Source organism: Aythya marila (genome assembly GCF_965140915.1).
Source record: "Aythya marila genome assembly, chromosome: 3".
Taxonomy (NCBI): domain Eukaryota; kingdom Metazoa; phylum Chordata; class Aves; order Anseriformes; family Anatidae; genus Aythya; species Aythya marila.
The window spans coordinates 117,530,955-117,551,009 of NC_139044.1; the positions used below are offsets into that span (position 1 = coordinate 117,530,955).

Genomic DNA, 20,055 nt, shown 5'->3' on the forward strand with positions numbered 1-20,055 from the left:
TTGCACTGTTCTGACCTGCTGTTGTCACCAAAGATACGAGAAATACAGGAACTATCTGCTCAAACAAGCAACCAAAAGCAAGAAAACAACAAAGAGCATATTCAAGAGGCCAAAGCAAGCTGGCAAATAATGGAATTGGTGGAATTGCTGAGTCCTTTCTGCACAGGAGCAGCATCTAGCAACGTCTGAACAGCAGACCTCAAAATCACCCCAAAGCTTGGCAACATGAAGTCCTTCAGTGGATGATTTAAAAGCGTTATGCGCCACCGTCACGTATTTGAAAAGAGAAAATGAAAATCTCTTTTGATGCATTTAGAAGTTATTTTTTGTCCCGTGTATTATTAGATATTCCTGGCTCGGTGCAGTAGAAGACAGCCCCTGCTGTGAGGACCTTACAGGCAAGTCACGCACAAGAAGCAGCCTCATCTTTACCTAGCAGAGGGGAGAGCGAGGTGCAAATGGGAAATCGTTTGCTAAAAGTTGTACAGAAAGCTAGCAGAGCCCAGGAAAGACCACAGGTCTGCCAAGGGATCTCCAGTCCTTTCCTCATAAGACAATTCTTCCTTCGCAGTTCACGAATTGGTTGTATCTGGTGTCCTGGTCCTGCAAACTTGTTTCAGTTGTAAGTTTTCTTTCATTTGCTACAGAAATGAATTGTCAGAAAATGGACTTGGTCTGAAGGCCCCCAGTGTCCAAAACAAGGATTAAACAAATGAGGGAACTAGAAGTTCCCAAAAACCTCCCTTTGCCCTTGGGTAACTCAGACACAACGTGCTCCTGAGTGATTCCAATTCTCCAGCACAAAGGAGAAGGACTGAGGTTTTACTCCCACCAGCAGGAATCAGAAAAGATGGGATATGAGACCAGAAAACCGAATGTCTTGGTACTTACTGCTGAGTAAGTCAGCAACTAGAAAAAAGTCATGCGGCTCACTTAATGACTGAAGTTTTTATCAGAGGAGGGCAGTCTTTTGCTGAGAGTGACGAGCCCTGCAACAACCATTTCCCTTCTTTGTGACTCCAACGATTTTCTCATTTTCTGGTTCTAAAGAAGGCAACCAGAAGAAAGAACAGCCAGTCTAGGCTAGGAATTACAGGATACTGCAACTATCACCCAAAATTTAGGCTCAAAATTGGTTCTACAGCAGTAATTTAAGTCCAGGACTCTTTGGACAAGGTTGGTCTCTTCCACAGCACACTGCATACACTTGCACATCTGCATGCTAATTGCACGCTCTTGGCTGGCCAGCCTGACCTGCAATACAGTAGATGGCGATAATTTAAGGAAGTGGATTAACCCAAAATAAATAAATAAATACAATCACATTTCCCTCAACTAGATTTCGCCAACAGCTACAGGAAAACCAAGCCTCCCCACCCTTACCTCAGCCTCTAAAAATAAACCAAACGCTGTTTGGTTCTGAAGGGAATTTAAATGCATCCAAATAATCCCTTGGCATAGGCAGAGGAGCCATTCTGCCTTTTACACTTCTTGAAAATGCTGTCTGGTACCTCTGCCTTGAAAAAAAAGGTTAAACTCAAATAACCACTCTTCAAGAAATTTTCCCATGTGTGCACGAAGAAAAGTGAACCAAGACCTCAGCGACACAGTGGATGAGACAAGTAGAGGTTCGTGTCGATTTGTCTCAATTGAAGCTGCAAACCTCAGCGTCGCTAGTTTTCCTTCCTCAGACGCTTCTCAAGATTGAAAGGACAAACAAGACGTGAGCTTGTGGATAAAGGGAGAGAAAGAAGGCTAGGAGGGAGAAGTAAAGACTTTAGTGCTAATTTTGTGCTAAGGATTCTCTTTTCCCAACACAGAATACCAGAACGCTACTCCTTAAACAGCTCCAAACAATACTCGAATGAAAAATTCATGAAAAATCCATGAATGAATGAATGAAAAACCCATGCAGCAGTTTTCATTGCTGGGAGAGGAAATTTAATATTTTTTTCCCCTAAAATAGACCATCTGAAGAAACCTCCAGTGTTATCCACTACTTTGGAGGTGTTATCTTCCATCAGAGGGAAATGGCTGAGAGTTACTTCATGGGGTACGACATGAGGCTTACAAAGATGCTGGTAGTGAAAGGTTTCCAGGACTTTTGCTGCTCCTTGGTATCAAAGTTTCGAGCACTGTGAAAATCAAGGCTCCTTAGCCATCCCTGCAGCTTGTCAGCACTTCACAACCCTTGGCACATTCATCCCTTACAGCATTTTCTAGATGCTTAACAGAAAGGACAGGCTTGGCTCTGGCTTTGAACCCACCCAACTTTAAGCTAGAGTATTCTCAGGCCAATTGACAGCTGGAGCCTCTTGATTTACAGCTCACACACAAAGCAGAAGTCTTGAGGATCTGTTTTCACTGGAATTCTTCTTAACAGAGCTCTGGATATTGAAGCCAAATTCACATTAGAGAGGCTAAGTCTTAAATTCCTTAAAACAATTACAGTTAATTTAATCATGCCATTGTTTAAGGAAAATTAAATGTAAATATTTTGATCTTCACAATAAAACCATTAAAGGGAATAATAAGAATCGTGGTCAAACAAAATCTATGGAGAAAAACAATGCAAGGAAATTAATTCAACTGATTTTGAAGATTGTTGGTGTGCCACAGACAATGCAGAGCTTTATTTCTCGTTATAGATTTAAGATGTATGTTGAGATTCAGAGAAGCAGGTGGGATTTGAGAGAGACATCTCCAGCTATCAACGCATCCCATCCACGAGCTTGACCTACAACCCCAGAGAGCTATCCATGGCTTGGTTTTAGGTCAACTGCTGCAAGCAAAGCTCAGATTTATTCCTAAGAAGCAAACTGGTCAGAGGGAAGACCTCGTCAGTACACCACCAAGTAAATGATCAGTAATAATCTAAACCAGTGACAAAAGGCACTTTTTTTTTTTTTTTTTTCTCCATAAACAGAACAGCAGGAGCTGTTTAGGGTGAATTTGTTTACCAGGATTTGTCTTCTCAAGCTGGTACCATCTGTAAAATGCCCTTTTCTTTTGTTCACTCAGGTCCGACCCCTGCTGCAACAGCCAATGGGAGATCCGGCTCTGACTGATACCTGGAGGAAACAAAAACACAAGGAGGAAGAGAAAACTTGGTCTTTGAAAAATATTTAAAGTGGTTTATGTATTGACAAAAGGTGTTGTCTTACAAAGCCTAGAAATTCAATGTTAATGGCTCGATCACAGAAAAAGTAGAGTTCAAGCTTCTTCCCCCATCCCTCACTGCTTCAACTTCTCCCTTTTTGCTATTTTCAGCCCCACTCGAGATTCACCCCGGGCTCAGCACAATCAGCCTCCAGGCAAGTAGGGCACAAACTGGGAAGCCGAATCTGCTGACACTGAATTGGCCAATTCTCAACCACAGCTTCCCTGGTTCAAAAAGTTCTTCATCTGTGAACCGGGAACAAGTCCCTCACCCACTGTTACACACAGGGAATGATCCCGGGGAGACTTTTATCATTCTGTGCTAGAATAAGAAGGGAGATAAATGCACAAAGGGTTTATGTGATATGGATCAAATCACCCCAGAAATGCAGCAAGACAGCTAGCAGCTGCTGCAACAGCCAGGAAACAAAACAAAAAGGATTCAAACCCTACATATCCAGGCAGGATTAGGGACAAAAAGTTCCAGAATCTTTAAAATAAGACTTCTAAGAAAATAGTTAAAAGGGGAAGAAACCTAGAAGTTAGTGCCATTGTTTCCAAAGCATGCCGCCAAATGAAAGATCAATGCAGAAAGGGACATTTCATGATGAGAAGAAGAGGAACCAAATAAAGCAAGAGGTTTAAAGGTGCGCTAGGAGGGGAACCGTGTGTTCACTTGAAAATTATTTGCTGAATAACTGCAGCGATTTCCCTGGCAGTGAGGCTCCCCATGCTTCCACCAGGTTCCTCAGCTCTCAGGAAGGGTTAACAACATCTAAACTCTCCCGAGAATTCAACTTTTAGGAGGTGCTCCCAGTAACAATATATTGCTGAGCACCACCTGTGCCGACACCTGCTTGGTGCCAGCGCTGAGGCAGGTAGAAGGCTGCTTTTCAGGCAGAAATCAATCCGCCTCTCCCCTCCTGAGATGCGCCAAGGTTTTATTAATCATAATATGATTATGAGATCTTTCTCATAATCATATTTAACTCATGAAAAACAACCCCCTGTAGCTTTACCGCTTCTAATAAAGGGGTTTTACTACGCTTTCTTTGCACCGAACGTAGAATTTAGTTAACGGGAGAATGATTTAACTCAAACCTCAGGTGCCGTATTCACGTGGGTTTACTCCAACCAGATTTCCACAATCACGGGGCTTTATGCTCTTAACTGCTCCTTGTTACAGCGAATCCCAGAGCCTCTGAAGTTTTAATTGTCCCGTGGAAAAGGTATAGGCATTTTCTGAGCACAGAAACTGATTGCTAATCAGCAGAACTCTGCCCACGAACATACCGTGGCTTGGTTTGGTTTCCTGTACGTGTAGTGATGGTCTCAGTGTCCGTTCTCAGAGATGGCTTTTGCCTGATGTATGAAAGAGTTCAGAAACAACAGGGGCTGCATCTCCCCTGGGCCCATTCCAGGATAGATAATTGGGTTTGTACTACTAGGGAAGTGGAACTCACCAGCCAAATACAAACTTGAGATTCTGCCAATTTAAATCACGTAATACCAAATATATATACACAAAATATATTCCAAATATATACCAAATATATATCAGTATATACCAACTATATATACACTAACACCAAACATAAATCAATCTCAATTGACAAAACTCTCTGGCCCAAAGTGAGGTGCCAGCCTGGTTGAAATCATGCAATCCAGATACCTGATTGTCAGTGAAAGGTCCAAGTTTTGTAAATTTGCAGCTTCCCACCTACTGTTATGATTTATAAAAGCCATTTCTTTACTACAGGGCTATGGGGCACAAAGAGTTGTGTCTCACTGCTTTTGGATGATGGGTTCCTATTAATCAATGGGTTCCAGCACCACTAATTTACTTGTTTGCTGCAGTCCACTTACACTTCTTGCAGTTGAGTAGTGTTCGTCGAGTGTTTGGATAACAACAGAAGATACAAATGCAAAGCATAATTAGATAAAAATTATAAATAGAGATTAAGTATCTTCAACAAGAGTGGAAAACTCAAATTCTGCCCAGGAAGCTGCTTGATACTGTCACGAAGTGGTACAGATGTTAGCCACGTCAGGCAATGTGCTGGAGACAAAGCAAAGGAGCAGGAGCCCAAATATTTACGCTGAGAAGTGCCCTGAGCACTGCCACGTCCACGCTGGACTCCTCGAGAGCCCTCTCGGTTCACAAAGTCAGCTAGCAACTTCTATAGCAATGCCACAAACCCAGACAGCACCACGTGAGGTGATGGCTTGGCCAGCTGATCTTACTCTTGTTCATAAGGATGCAGACCTCTAGAAGTCCCTTGACATCACATTTTCTATCACTCCTTCCTGGATTTTATTAGTCTCTTCCCCTCTTTCATAGGCAGAGTGAGAGCCGAGCTTCTTGAGCATGTCCTCTACCTATGTCACTCCTCTTTTTAAGACAAAATATTTATCATTTGCTCATCTGAAGCCTCAGTTTAGAGGATCTGTACAATCCAAGGGTGATGATTCAAGGTCATGTGCAAAGTCAGCAGCAGAAGGACGGATCCAGAATCTCCTAGATCCCAGCACAGAGATCACAAACCCACCCTTCACCCCTTTCAGTTAAAAACCCCCAGATCATCACGTTAGAGTTTCTTGCATCTCACGTGGATTTTATAGAGTTGACTCACGGGGACAATGACTAGTCCTACCACCCGTGCCATCCTGTCACACAGGCTGTAATCATGCTACTTTAGAAAATTGCACTGGCAGGAAAAAAGAAATCATCCTGCTGCCAGAAGCAGATTAATGAAAGAAGATCTCTGGAGTACTGAAAATCCAGCTGCCTGGAGGAAATTCACCCTCCAACTGAACTACGGACCTCAAGGAAGTCTGACGTCCTCAGGGCTTGGGATCAGCAGGAACACGTTGCAATGAGCACCACTAGCTCGCTCACCAAAAATACCCAAGAAAGAAGTGGTAATCACAAAGGATTGTATTAAATCAAAATGCTGACTTCTGTCACACGTCACTCCTTCCCATAGCAGGTTACAATTTGCCATTGTACGATCACTGTTCGCAATTATAAATGGAACGGAGATGACAGGACAAGTAGACTCTCTCCTAAATAAATTATATGGGGAAGAATTTTCCCTCCCATATACATAAAAGAAATGGCAAAATGCATCATCAAGGGAAGGCAACCGGTATCTACAATACAAATCTGCTCAGACACCTCAAACCTGCCATTCATCAAGTCTCTGGTAACTGGCTTTCACCTTCCCATATAGATTTGTTCAGTGACTGTTTTGCATTTCTTTAATGTTTCTTCCAGGAGAGATTTTCAGAAGCACCTGGAACGCATCAGATTTGGAGAAGAAATAACTGACAGTGTCTTAATTCTTCAGTTTGTAAGCAAAGTCCTAGAATCACGTAATACGTGCTTGCAGAGGACATCTATCAATTTAGGAGATTAGCAAATGCTTGTTTACAGAAAACCTGCAAAGATCAAAATCATACAGAAACAAATCTTTCCCTCTGTTTTCATGAATATTAAAAAAAGGAAATGTTAGTTGTTCTGTGTTTTGTTTTGTGTTGTGTTTGTTTTTTTTTTACATCTAATTTCTCACCATTTCTGATCATCGCTAATTCGGTAATTTTCTTTTCACAATTCAACTATTTAAATTTCACTTGGTCTATCTTTGTGCTTGCTGAGCACCCCTGTGTGTAGGTTCCAAACCTTCGGGGGTTTTATTTATGTTACAGCACTGCTTTGAGGCTGCCCTCCACTGCACAAGATGCTTTGTGTGTTTAGCATAATACAAAGCTAAGTCCTGAAGATCTCGTATCAATTAAGACAGAGACAGAAGGACAAGACTGAATTGTACAAGCAGACTAACAGTGAAGGTTAGCAGAACTGCACACTGAAGAGTTCCATTATGTATTTTTTCTGAAAAATGACCTCTGCATTTTATTATTCTTATGCTTTTACTGTTATTATTATTATTTTCTTTACACACAATAGGTTAGTGCCATAAAAACTAAGCTGAGAATTGAGAAATCTGAATAAAAATTCCTGCTCTACCACAAATCGCTTTCCTTGTGACCTCAGGAAAACACTTATTTTTTTGTTCCTTTTCTCCCTATGTGTAAAAAATGGAAAAGGCAACACTTCCAAACCTTGCAGAGGCATCATCCATCAAAGCATTTAGCTTGGCTGCAAAGGGCTCATCTCTGAATACTCCTCCCTCTCTCCTTTACTGTAGTACATAGAAGAAAGATGTTAGTTTCTGAAAACATTTCCCCCACCCTCCTTCTACACCTGGAGCCTAAATCAAGAGCCAGCGTCGCCTAACAAGGATACATTTATCTCTTTAACCTTCGACTTCTGACCATAGCTTACTTGGCGCCCAGAAACAATTCTGGTGACAACTCAAGCAAATCACACTGCACGACTTCAAATTATCGTTTGCAAAAATTTGGCATCTCACCTGCCCCACGTAGGGCTAAATAGCTACCCCCTGAGAAAGCTGCAGCTATGTGAAAAGGAGCTTCAAACAACAAGATAGGAAATTCAGCAGGAACTATTATTAGCTCCTGTTTATACTGTCATTTTTCTTATCAGTAGGAGATTATTTATACAGAGCCCAACCCAAGTGCTTCTTGTTTATCTTATTACAGACACCATTAAAAAAGTTTCTATAAAAAGCAGCTCCCGTATTTAGGACCAGCACTAAGAAGTGTTATGCTAGGTTTTTGCTTCTTATCAATCATTTCTTTATTTCCAAGTCACCATTTAATATTCTGTTACTATTTTCCAGTCTGCTCTCTTCTCTCAGTACACAAGGCAGCTCTGTAGAATGTCTTCCAGGTTTAATTTTCCATGTCAGATTCATTATCTAAATGACTTTAAAAGTTTCTGGTAATTTTATCAAGACTAAGAGAGCCTAAAAAATTGTTCTACTGCAACAGCTGACTTTAACCTCCAGCTCCGTGTCCCCTTCTTGCGTATCCTTGACCTCCATCACTTCCCACCCACTTTCACTGCAGCACAGGAAAAACAAAAGGAAGAGCAGTTTACAGTTGCAGAGGCTGTAAATGCAAGCCTGTTCGGTGTATTTTGTAGGTATGGGGTTGATATTCTGTGAGTACACTGCAATATTAGAATTAAGAAAAAGAAGAAAGATATTTTTGAATGAAATCTGAAGTGCCTTGAAGAATTAACGAAATTAGGTAAAATGGAAGTTTTGAGTTGCAGAAGTTGCAGTGGAAGTTCCTGCACCAAGGACAGAGATGACAAGATATAGAATGGGGACAAATATGACTGTAAGCACAAAGGATGCAGTACTCTCTGATGAGCTAATCCAAGACCTGCAGTTTGAAGACATGCAAATACATTTTTTAACTAATATTCATCACTTTTATGTCTGATTCAGCCAACTGCAAACCCAGCAATAATAAAGAAGAGGAAGTTTTAGGTTCCTAGCTAAAGGTCTAAGATCATTTTGGGTCAGATATAATTTTGCTCCTTTCCTCTCTCCATGCCATTCTCCCATTTACATACTCAAGCAGAATTTTTAAAGTAGCACAGAAACAGGTAGAGACTGAAAGGAAAACGTTCATAGCATGGGTGGTCAAGTCAAACAACTCTCCTCCTGGGCAGAGCCAGCCATACATTTTTCATTTCATTTGTTTCTTGCTTCTCTTCCCAGGGCAGAAGAGATGAATGGTAAAAGCTGAGCTCATAATATTCTGCATTTTATTTCAAGTGCTGAACAAATGATTTCCAGCTGATGCAGGGTGGCAACCAGCAATTGGGCAAGTCCAATACACCCAACATCTGACATCCAGCCTCCAGAAACAGCTTGCTGTTTGGATTTAAACTGGTGGTGAAGGATGCCTGGAGCTGGAGAGGAGTGAGGGCATCACGACCTACATACCACCATGCTGCCACCAGGCTGTAAGCACTGCAGCCTCTCTGGGTTGCTGACCAGTTCCTGAAGAATCGCCTCCTTTCACACGCTTTCACAGCCCCTTCACTGGCCAGAAAATCACCTTGATGTGTAAAATGCAGTGAAGACGACCCTGAGACACAGATCACTGGAAGCTGAGCAGTAATCTGGAGAGATATCACTTCACACCTATAGTCCTTTCCTATGCCATCTCCTAGTGACCACTCTGAATTTTATCTATTTTTCTCTCATTTAATGAATGTTTTACAGAACATCTTTACCTGAAAGCCTCTAAATAGGGAGATGATAACATCTGGGATCATATATTCTGAACAAGAAGGGGTGATGGACACACCTGAAGAACACACAAATCAGCATTCATCAGGTCTAAGACAAGTCTGGAAGTGAGAGCCCTGGGCCACATGCCTTCTGCTCTGGGTCTCCATCCTGAAATATTTTCAGCCACTCTTCACTGTACTGTGCCTTTGAAAAGAAGCTGATGCTTCCCCCGGTAAAGCATGCTCTTTAACCCGGTCCCTTCAATCTCCTTGAGATTCACTACAGCCATAATTATGTATTTAATAGTGTCGCTTAAGTGCTACCCATCTGCATACACAAGGCTAAGGGTTACATTTCAAATGAAGCAGCTCCCACAGACCTTCCCCCAGCAAATACACGGAGGATAACTGTTCAACTGCAAAGGGTAGCAGGGGGAAGACTCACGCATCACCTTACAGCACAGGCCTTGCAGCTACCTTTGTTTATGCAAGTGCATCAGGTGCAAAATATTCACTTCGTTTTCGTATCTGAAAGGTCTACTACAAGAAGGACATTGAGGCCCTGGAGCGTGTCCAGAGCAGGGCTATGAAGCTGGTGAGGAGCTACAAAGCTCCTCACAAGTCCTGTGAGGAGCTGCTGAGGGAACTGGGGGTGTTTGGTCTGGGGAAGAGGAGGCTCAGGGCAGACTTTATTGCTCTCTGCAACTGCCTGAAAGGAAGGGGTGGGGAGCTGGGGGTCAGCCTCTTCTCACAGGTCACCAGTGATAGGACCAGAGGGAATGGCCTCAAGTTGTGCCAGGGGAGGTTCAGGTTGGAAATGAGGAGACATTTCTGCTCAGAAAGAGCAGTCAGGTGTTGGGACGGGTTGCCCAGGGAGGTGGTGGAGTCACCGTCCCTGGGGGTCTTCAAGGAGAGGTTGGACGTGGTGCCTGGGGACATGGGTTAGCGGTGACATTGGTGGTAGGGGATGGATGGACCAGGTGATCTTGGAGGACTTTTCCAACCCTCATGATTCTCTGACTCTATGCTTCACTTACAGGAGGAACAGCCTGGCAAAGACAAGACAAGCTCCCAGAGGCTAAACACTGACTCCCCTGAGGGGAGGCCTCATCGCTCCCTACAACTAACCAAAAGGAGGTAGCAATGAGGAGGGTGTCCATCTCTTTTCTCAGATGACAAGTGATAGGACACAAGAAAATACTCTCAAGTGGCAGCAGGGGAGGTTTAGATTGGACATTAGGAAGAATTTCTTAATGGAGAGGCTGGTCAAGCGTTGGAAGGGGCTGCCCAGGGGAGTGGTGGAGTCCTTGCCCCTGGAGGAACCACAGATTGCTGGAGATGTGTGTATGTGGACATGGTTTAGTGGTAGGTTAGGTTAACGGTTGGACTTGGTAATCTTGAAGGTCTTTTCCTGCCGAGATGATTCTATGAGTCTGTAAATGATTAACAACTGAAACCCAAGACAACAGGTTGAGGATGGAAGGAGCAACATGACAGGTGTGAAGAGACTGATCTTGACTTTGCTACGGTCAACCTGCAAGACAGAGGCATCAAGACATGGACTGAGACGTGGTCAGTTAGATCAGCTCCTTTTACTGATACAGATCATCTTAGATTTAGCACAATAATTCTGATTTAATGGCCCTGCATGCAGTAGTCCAACTGACTGAGGGGGAAAAAAACAACAAACAGACAAAAATTTTCTGCCATTTTTTCTCTTTGCACTACTTTTGAAGGGAGAGGGCTACTTTGACTTACTGTAGATACGAAGGGTGCCAGAATTTTGGGGATCAATCTTTGAGTCAGAAGTTTTTCTGTTGTCTGCCCTCATAAAAAGCTATGCAGTGGTTAATTTAGATGTGAGACATTTCGGGACCATATTCAAGCAAGAACTGCACATAAGTAAGGGATTGACCTGCAGACTGCCAAAATGTCACAGTTCAGGTCCGATTCAAGCAAGTAGACTTAGCATTAAATTTTTGAAGTACTAGTGCTAACATCTGATAAGGCTAATAACATTCCTTGGGGTAACAGAAAATGTTAATCTCATGATTTTACAGATGAAACTGAAACCAGGAAAGGACAAGTAATTTGCCCAAGACCACAGATGTGGAAGAAATTCCTGGCTCCACGGCTCAAGCACCCGTTTTTGCCTGCCTACCTCAACTGCTAGCACACACAGCGTCTGCAAACCCAGATCTCCCAGGCAGATGGGTTCTCATGACATTTCAAACACTGGAAATAGCAAAAAAGAACAACTTCCCTCCTGTTGGTTTGGCATTCCTAGTCATTGAGGATCCTTGAAAAGGATCTATTCCAAGATCTTTATTCAAGCTTGGTTTTAAAAATGAATAGATGTTATAACTATAATATGGGGTTGAGTATTTATTTTATCATCAAGTCTTCATCTAAGTATGCTGCTAGCTATGCTGGTCTGGACAAACAGAATGGACCTGTAAAGGAGAACTAATAGTGCCCCATGGAGCAGCAGCAGGATTAGTGTTTGTAAAGAGCTCTGAAATACACCAAAGGAGTAAATGGTATCACTGCAGTTTGCTCATTTGTCCTGAATGTGAAAGAGAAAAGGTACAAGGTAGAGGTTGAAAAAAAACTGCTTCTCCTTCTAGGTAAAATCTGAGCCAGAATGGACATCCCCGTCAGCCTCACATCCGATTTTCACTAACTGTGACTCAAAGACGAGCAACTGAAAAAACTTTACAACTATCATAGAGTGCTGGATGCAGCGACACCAGCTTTAGCTGTGTCTCCAGATTTTTCATAGGCATTTTACAATATGAATATGTATTATATATACCTCCATCCACAGAGATGTAGATATGTATCTATTTGCAACAAACAACTTACTAATTAAGGAAAAAGGTTTCATTCTAAGATAAAAACTTTGGGCTTATTATAATGCTGTAAAATAAAATCTGCTAGCATAAGCCATGAGAAAAAAAAAAAAGAAAAAAGAACAAGTGATTCACTGGGGAAGTTCCATGATGTGCGGGACAATGGGTCTTAAATCAAAGGCATACATTATCATGACTAAGCTGACAGATCTGCACTGCAATGCAGAAAGCCAAGCAATATTCCAGCATCTGCACTATGCACACACAGGCAGTTAGACACAGTTTCCCAAAATGAAGAAAGGACTCCTGAGCTCTTACCTGTTACCTGTGCAACAACTGCTTGGGAAATTCTCCGATTGGCTAGGAAGGCTTTGATTTCCTCCTTTATCACACTGCTGTCCCTCCTACCAAAACAAAAAAAAAACAAACAAAAGAGCACACAAAAGACAGACAGACCAAAGTGCACTTTGAAGAAGCAAAATGGCTTTATTTCCTTTATTTAGGGGACGAGGAGTGGGGAAGGCAGGCATTAAAATAGTCAAAGTGCCTCACCAGTGGACACTTCTTTTAACAAGTGTCACGTTTGAGCAAAGTACCCTAGCAGGAGAATAGATGACTCATGTCCTGTATAATTCATATTAGGTGCAGGGCTGCCATATGGAATGTACAAAGTTTCATTACACAGGGATGAATAAATCTCTCATACCAGCATAAAAAAAAAACCTCAGTCATAAAAATGAGGCACAAAAATAAAAAATAAAGGATAGCAGGGTCTGCATGGTTAGCTACACAAATGAATACACGTACACAAACCTTCTCCAGCCTTTCAAGGAAAAGACCCAGAGGAGAAAGATATTGCAACCTCTATCCTCCATCCCTACCTCCCTAGTCCACGGCTTGCACTGAATGAACAAGCACCAGTTATTAAAGCCTTTGTAAGATTTTTAAAAGGAGCACAAAGATAGTTCAGAAGGGACTGTGCTAAAAGGGAAATAATTTGGCAATTGCATAGGGACTGTGATATACGGCAAATTTCAATTGTGGAAGGCACATACTTTTCCCTCCTGCTTCCTCCCTTCTTCCCTGAAAGGTGCAGACAATTAAAGTAACTTTATTGGGCTTTATTATTTGGTGATCTTCCTTCTCCTCCTCCCTTCCTGCCCCAGCAGCTTCCAAGGCAGATTTAAGCTTGCAAAAAGCAAAATAAATGCTGTGTTGTACAGTGTTGGGGGGTTCATTTTTATTTCTGAACCCAACACTCATCCTCCACATGTCTGAAAATAAAAGAGGTTTCAGTTTAAATAAGCACTAAAAGCATTACTTGGGACTTATTTCATAGGAACCCAAAACTCAAAGGAATGATTAAAACTTCAGCAATGGGAACTCCTGCACACTGCTATCCTCTTCATCTTCCTGTATTATTCCATTATCCTGAAGTTGACAGGGAACAAGGTTGATGGGTTTTTCTTGCTGCTCATCTCTAATCCTCTCCCCCAAAGCCACACCTGTATCCTGAATCTCCAAATATATTTTCATCTGGGAGATTATAGACCCTAGTTACCCCATAAGTATTTCATAAATGTTGCGGTTTCAGGGGAAAAGAAAAGAAAAGAAAAAAAAAATCCCCAAAAAACAACAACATTCCAACATTATAATCCAAATAGTTTTGCGACATTTGGCCTTTTCCTATATTTCCTTTTGCTATTGAGCCCACCAACTCCATCTTTCACCGTGGTGGAACAGTCCCTCCTTTAACCTTTGCTGTAACGCAAAGGAAGTGGCTAAAAGTAAAGGAAGGTCAGTCTGGACAAAAAATAAAACTAGCTCTCACTAAAGACTTCTGCTTCTTCTTTTTTTTTTTTTTTTTAATTATTTTTACTTTCCTGCACTAATCTGCAGACTGTGCAAATCCAAGAGGGAGTCAGCCCCTGACACAAACTCTAAACAGATAACATACATGCACTGCAGATCACAGCAGAAATCATTAACCAAGCAGCTTCCCTACTACATATGGAAGGAAACTCAACTGGTACCAATTATGGGAGGAAGACTCCTGTGAACTGAGACTCAGAAATCTTCTGAATAAGAGTAAGGTGGAAATGTAGTGAGCTAGCATGAATTTTAATCTTTGGTACTGCATGGGAAAAAGCACTGCAACAGGAGAACAGCCTCTGGTACGTCTGTGTGCGACCAGGGATTGTCTAAGAGGCAGAAGAGAGGTACTGAGATAGTGACCATAAGGGAACTAGCAGGGGAATAACTAAAACTCTCCTGGTAATACAGAATCACAGAATAACTAAAACTCTCCTGATAATACCTATCGATACTAGAGCAGTCCTCCAACATGCTGATTTCTTCTGAGGGACTTCTTACTCTGCCTTTCCAAACTCTTTACAAAGACTTCTACTAACCTCATCAGCTCTTCCACTTTGTCATCAATGTCCAAGTCCTCTTCCGAAGCTTCAAAACTGTACGACCTTTGAGCCAGGCTGTTTGCGAGCGGGTAGCGGGTAGGTGACATCTTCCCGTTGAACGCAGACAACCTCTCGTTACTCTCCCTCCCGTTCTGATTAGTAGTGCAAGGCTGTGGGGAGGTGTCGTAACTGTTGCTCGGTGACGGGGACATCCCCGAATGCTGGGTCTGTGTTGAAGCTGTGGCTGTAGAGGAAGATGCTGGGACATTGTTGGTGCTGTTGCTGTAGGAACCGCCTCCGTAGCTAGACCTTCTTCCAAATTTGTCGCTATGCTCTTGATCAAGACGATCCAAGGTTTCCAGCGCGTGAAGGATTTCATGTCTGGTCATTCCCGTACGTCTCAGGCGCTGAAGCAGGTCTATCTGCTCTATGGTAAATCTTGGTTCGTCTGTGTAGTGAGACATGGTTTCCAGCAGACTGAAAACAAGGTGAAACGCAAAAGCAAATATTTCAGTTCAACAGTTCTCTGTGGCACATGGTTAAGCACCTTACTTACAGGAAAGCCCAATTCTGGTCCGACACTAAGCCACGCATCTCCAATCAGGCTCAGCACATGGCAGCAAGACTTATTTCTTCAAAGTTTTCAAACAACATTCCTCTTTCCTACTAGTTTTCCTTCCACCTTCTCCACTAAACCACCAGTTACTACTCATCTGCTTTCGATAAACCTGTTACGGAGAGGCGGTGGCTGGTCAGTAATTAAGGCTGCAACCAGTTTTCACACCAAATTGTGCTTGTTGCCGACTATCCAAACAGAAATCTCACGTTCCCAAACTGACCAGCTAGGTCCAAGGCCAGAGGTGAAGTTTTTGTGGAGAAATTTTAACTGGTTATAACATGAGATTTATAAATCACAACTCTTTTGAATGTGAAGTACAAAGAGTTCCAGTTGCCCTAACTTTTTGTTGCTACCTTGAAAAAAGAAGATAAAAACATCCCTAGCGGAAATTCTCGTGGCCTGTAGGACCAAAGTTGATTTGACTGAAGTCCGATTTCTGAAGTTAGAAACTTTTGAACCTGGGATGTTGTCACAGATCGCCTGCCCTAAGAAGGAAAGTGCAGCACATCCAATTATTACTGAGCTTTCATTTAAAGAAATAAAGTCTGCTGCTTTTTTCCCTCCGAAGGCAGGCTTTTTGTGTAACTCCATCAACATGGTGGCTCATCAAAAGATTTTTTTTTAACTCCTAAACTTCCCAAGGTATCCGAACAACGAGCATCCTATGACTTTGCTGCAGAGCCCACAAATGGACCTGAAAAAAGCACAATGTGCTCCTTTAATCTCTTTTCCTTCCTAAATCTCCTCACAACAGAGCCAAATGGCATACAAATGACGAGATCACCTCCTTCAGACCCCAGGATCTAGAGAAGAAGGGACAGCAGACGGAGGGCAGATGGACTTTGGCAAAGAGATCAGGGCACTCTCTAGCCTTTTTGTGCATCTCCTTAAGAGCCAAGGGTTTATTAAGGTTCCTGCAGGAGAGCAGGGTGAAGAAATCACTCAGACTCCAGGAGACACGACAAAGCTAACACAGAATCCTTACGAGCAAGAGCAGCCAAAGAGCAGCCTCAGGGAAGTCAAGCAAGAAATCCAGGGACCGTGGAAAACCACAAGAAGGATAATGGCTCTCATGAGGCCTTCCAGGCCTCCAGGCCTTCCTAGGCCTTCCAGGAACAGGACTGCCCATAAACCTCCACAGATTTCAGAGATCTCTCCTCTTTCCTAGTTCTGCACTCACACACGGGACTAGCACATGGTCCCCAATGGCCACCACGGAGCGAGAAGCCTTTTTCCATCACTGCTTTTACTCTTCTTTCAGACAAGCACATCGCACAGAACCAAATGTTGGGGGCGTAGCAACGGGATCTATTCAAGGTAGCAACATCTCACAACACCAGAAGCCACAAGCATGGTGTTTGGATGCAGCCACCCAGTTTTTAAGGGTAATCCTCTAACATGGATGTGCCTGGGTGGCCTCAGGGCTGAAGAGCAGACCTGAGAAGTGGTTTGCTTAGGAGAGCTGTAGCTAGAGGATAGCTATGTGGGGATGTGGTGCTACAAAACCAGGATGCACGCATCCAGGAAAATAGCATTTGCAGCCTGGAAAATCCAAAACCGATAAGAAGCTCTTATCTTCGGCCACTTACAGCTAGCATTGAGTCCCTTTGATTGTTTTAGCATTAGAAATGGGTACGTAAGGAAAAGGAAGCAGGAGGACAATACAAGGGGATGACTCCCATCCAAGAAAATGACCATCTGTGAAGACAGACGGACCACAGCCATTTGAGTGCTTCGTTCCAGTAGGAATGTGCTGTCCTTCGGGACAATCAATTACCGAAAACGTACAAGCCATTTTCAATCTTAAAAGACAAGCACCCGGGTTATTCCGCTCACACAAGGGCACGGCAGCCAATGCAGCAGTGTTCGAGCAACTGACTGGAATCGTTAACAACTGAAATTTGGAAGCTGAACCTCAGGCTGAGACACTGAGAGCTTGACCAGGAGCATCTGTAAACACACACCGTGTGCTGGGTTTGGCCTCTGGGTTTGGGGAGGCTCAGCCCTTTTATCCAGCTCTGCAAGAAGTGCCACACTGACTTACTGACTCACATCACCAACCCCTTACACAGCCTGGAATTCCTTTGAGATGAACCCATTTTTGCCATCTTTTTTTACCTGTCTTTCTAATCTTACCGTTTCCTGAATTATTTATCTGTCAACACCAAGTTTCATGTCCTCAAGACTTTCATGTCCTCAAGTACTTTGTTGAACTGAAGGATTTAATGAACCAGTACATTCATGCAGAATTACCTCTAACAAAAATTCTTACTTTACTGACTCTTCAAGTTTTAATACCAAAATATACTTTACCTAGTTTAATCTCCAGTTTGTCACAGACCTAGCAACCCCAAACTTGTGTCCTTCTAGTCCCGTGAACTGAAAAACTTGCATCTGACAAAAGGGTGACTTTCCAGATGGCTTCAAAAATGCCACACAACGTCAAGAACCTAACGTTTCCTGCAATGGTCTGTTGACATGGGGTAGATCTTCCCTTTAGGATCAGGGTGTGATCCCATGCTTAATTTGTCTAAAACGTCAGGGCTCAGCTTCTAGATTTGTGTTCTTGAGCCAAATTGAAGTATCCTTTAGTACTACTGAATTAAACCTAATCAACTCCAGTGTTCTCATATGCAAGAGAAATAAATGGTTGACTTTCTGTGATACATGGAATTATGTAGGAAAGTGATCTGGCCTCCCCTTTGTCCCACATTGATGCAGCAGGGATCTGCTGTGCATGTACACTGATTTCAAATGCACAAGGATGCAAGGGCTGCTGGACAAGGCCATGAGAACAAGATATTCAGTGACCTCCAACTCGTGGCCCACAGAGTCCTGTTAATCTGTGGACTGCTTTGAAAAGGCATGAAGAAGGGTAACCCTACTGTTAGATTAAATACTTGGGATCAACACAACTACTCGAAAAAACATGGGCAATTTGGAAAAAAATAAAACCAAAGTCAATGAGTCCACCAGTCAGTCTGCCTGTGGAAGTTATTCTTCTAGCCTCTAACCATTCAAGAGGACTTCTACCCCATATAACTTTTCAACAATTCAAAAGAAGATATGAACACCAAAATCATATACAGGATCTCCCTGCTGCTCTCACCAATGTCATGTACAGAGGTAAAAACTCCCTTGCTTATAGTTACGTGCACAGCACATATTGCATCTGACAAATTTATTGACATACTTCTTACTGGTCTTGTGTCATTCACATTTTCATGTTCCTCTCTACACAACCATAAGATCTAGAAACAATGCTTCTGAGACAATTTTGTGTGTTGAAAATAACTGCAGGAATTGGGAATTTTCCATTAAAAACCTAAAGCAAATATTGCAAAACTTGGTATTATTGAACACGTTCCAACACTGCCAACTACCTACCATTTTTTTAATGAATAACCCCACTAACATTGTTTAGAACGGTTATTCTAACAAGGCTTCAGTTATTTTCCATTTTCAAAATATTTTAATAAACTTATCCTGTTTAAAGATCAATTTACAAAGCAGTTAAGTAAATCAACCATTTTAGAACCATCTTAATTTCATTCATCTCATTAATTAATGGATATTCTCTACTACTTCCTCTCTCCCCACCCTTATTGCTATAAGAGCCTCTTATCCTCCTGAACTCCTCTGGCTAGCTTTAATCCAATTTGTTTCCCCCCCTCTTTTTCCTTGCGAAAAAAACCTTCAAATGCAAAAGTAACAAGAAGCAAAATAAGATAGAGACAAGTAGAACGATTGGGGGTGTGCAAGAGAAAAATCAAGGCAACAAAAATTGTTCCTGGGAACAAGATTGGAACAGGCTGCTCTGCTGTGATTAAACTTCAGCAAACTTTGCAGCCGATGTAGCAAAATATCCTTAAAACTAGCAGATCTCCGTTTACCAAACCTCTCACCAGTCTTGATGGGGAAATAAATGAAAAAAGTGCCTACCAGGGGAGAATCGCCATGCATTTTTTCTCCCTGAAATTTGGAAAGTGAGACTTTTGTAAAGCACTAATTAAACTCAAAACTAAATTTGACCAATTTTGCAACAACTGAATTTGGGTCTTAAAATGGATCAAGCTCACTTAGACCCCAATAGGAAAAAAAAAGTAGTTTAAAATATCAAACTTATTTATATTTCTTACATTAAGTTAGCAGTCATGCCCCATGTAAGATGGCCCAATTCCACTTGGTCTCTATATAGCATTAAAACTTCATGCTTATCTTTTGTGGCTCATCCCAGAGGAACCTGAGGTGCCTAAACACCACAGTGAAGGGAGACCTAAAGAAGATAAATTTAAAAAAAAAATCCACCTTTTTTCACCCCCAAATCCACAGAAATAAAATATCCAGCTGGTCCCAACCAGTAAGAGGCAGCATCAACCATTTCTACTTCTAACACCACTTTGTGAAATGAAGGCTGTTTGGGGACGTAAAAGCTGTTTAGTGACATTGCTCTCAACATCCCCGTCATACCACCAAGAGGTTTTTAGCCTCTTATTTTTTTGTATGAAGTTCTCCCTGTAGATATGGGGATCTCCCCCTCTTTGGAAGTCCTGATCCTGAGCCAGGGACACGTGGCCAGACATAGAGGTGTTCTCTCTCATAGAGGAAAATAAAGGAAAACACAGGAGGATTTTCTCACCTACTACCATGGCTGAAAACCATGCAAATTCAGGTATCATTTACCCAACGCTAACTTTCTAGGTGGTGAACACAGCAGAATAATCCCATTAAAAGGCCAAGAGCAGGAAGTGGAGAACTCCATGTCCAATTGAACTTGCAGAAGTTCAAAGCAATTCAATTACCCATTTGGGAATAAGGCCAGAACACTGGCCTTAACAC

General features: G+C 42.3%; 1 protein-coding gene across 15 annotated transcripts in view; it reads right to left on the minus strand.

Annotated features, from left to right (window-relative positions):
* The window catches only part of HMBOX1 (homeobox containing 1), a 117,468-nt gene that overhangs the window by 48,283 nt on the left and 49,130 nt on the right, over positions 1-20,055 (minus strand). For all 15 annotated transcript variants that reach the window (XR_014317329.1, XR_014317330.1, XM_082758426.1 and 12 more), the window contains exons 3-5: positions 14,595-15,074; positions 12,502-12,587; positions 2,961-3,071 (exon numbers count right to left, since the gene is read on the minus strand). Coding sequence is in view for 13 of the 15 variants with exons in the window: in XM_082758419.1 (XP_082614545.1) it covers positions 2,961-3,071; positions 12,502-12,587; positions 14,595-15,074 (677 nt within the window). In the remaining 2 variants the exon portion in view is untranslated. The remainder of the gene's footprint in view (positions 1-2,960; positions 3,072-12,501; positions 12,588-14,594; positions 15,075-20,055) is intronic.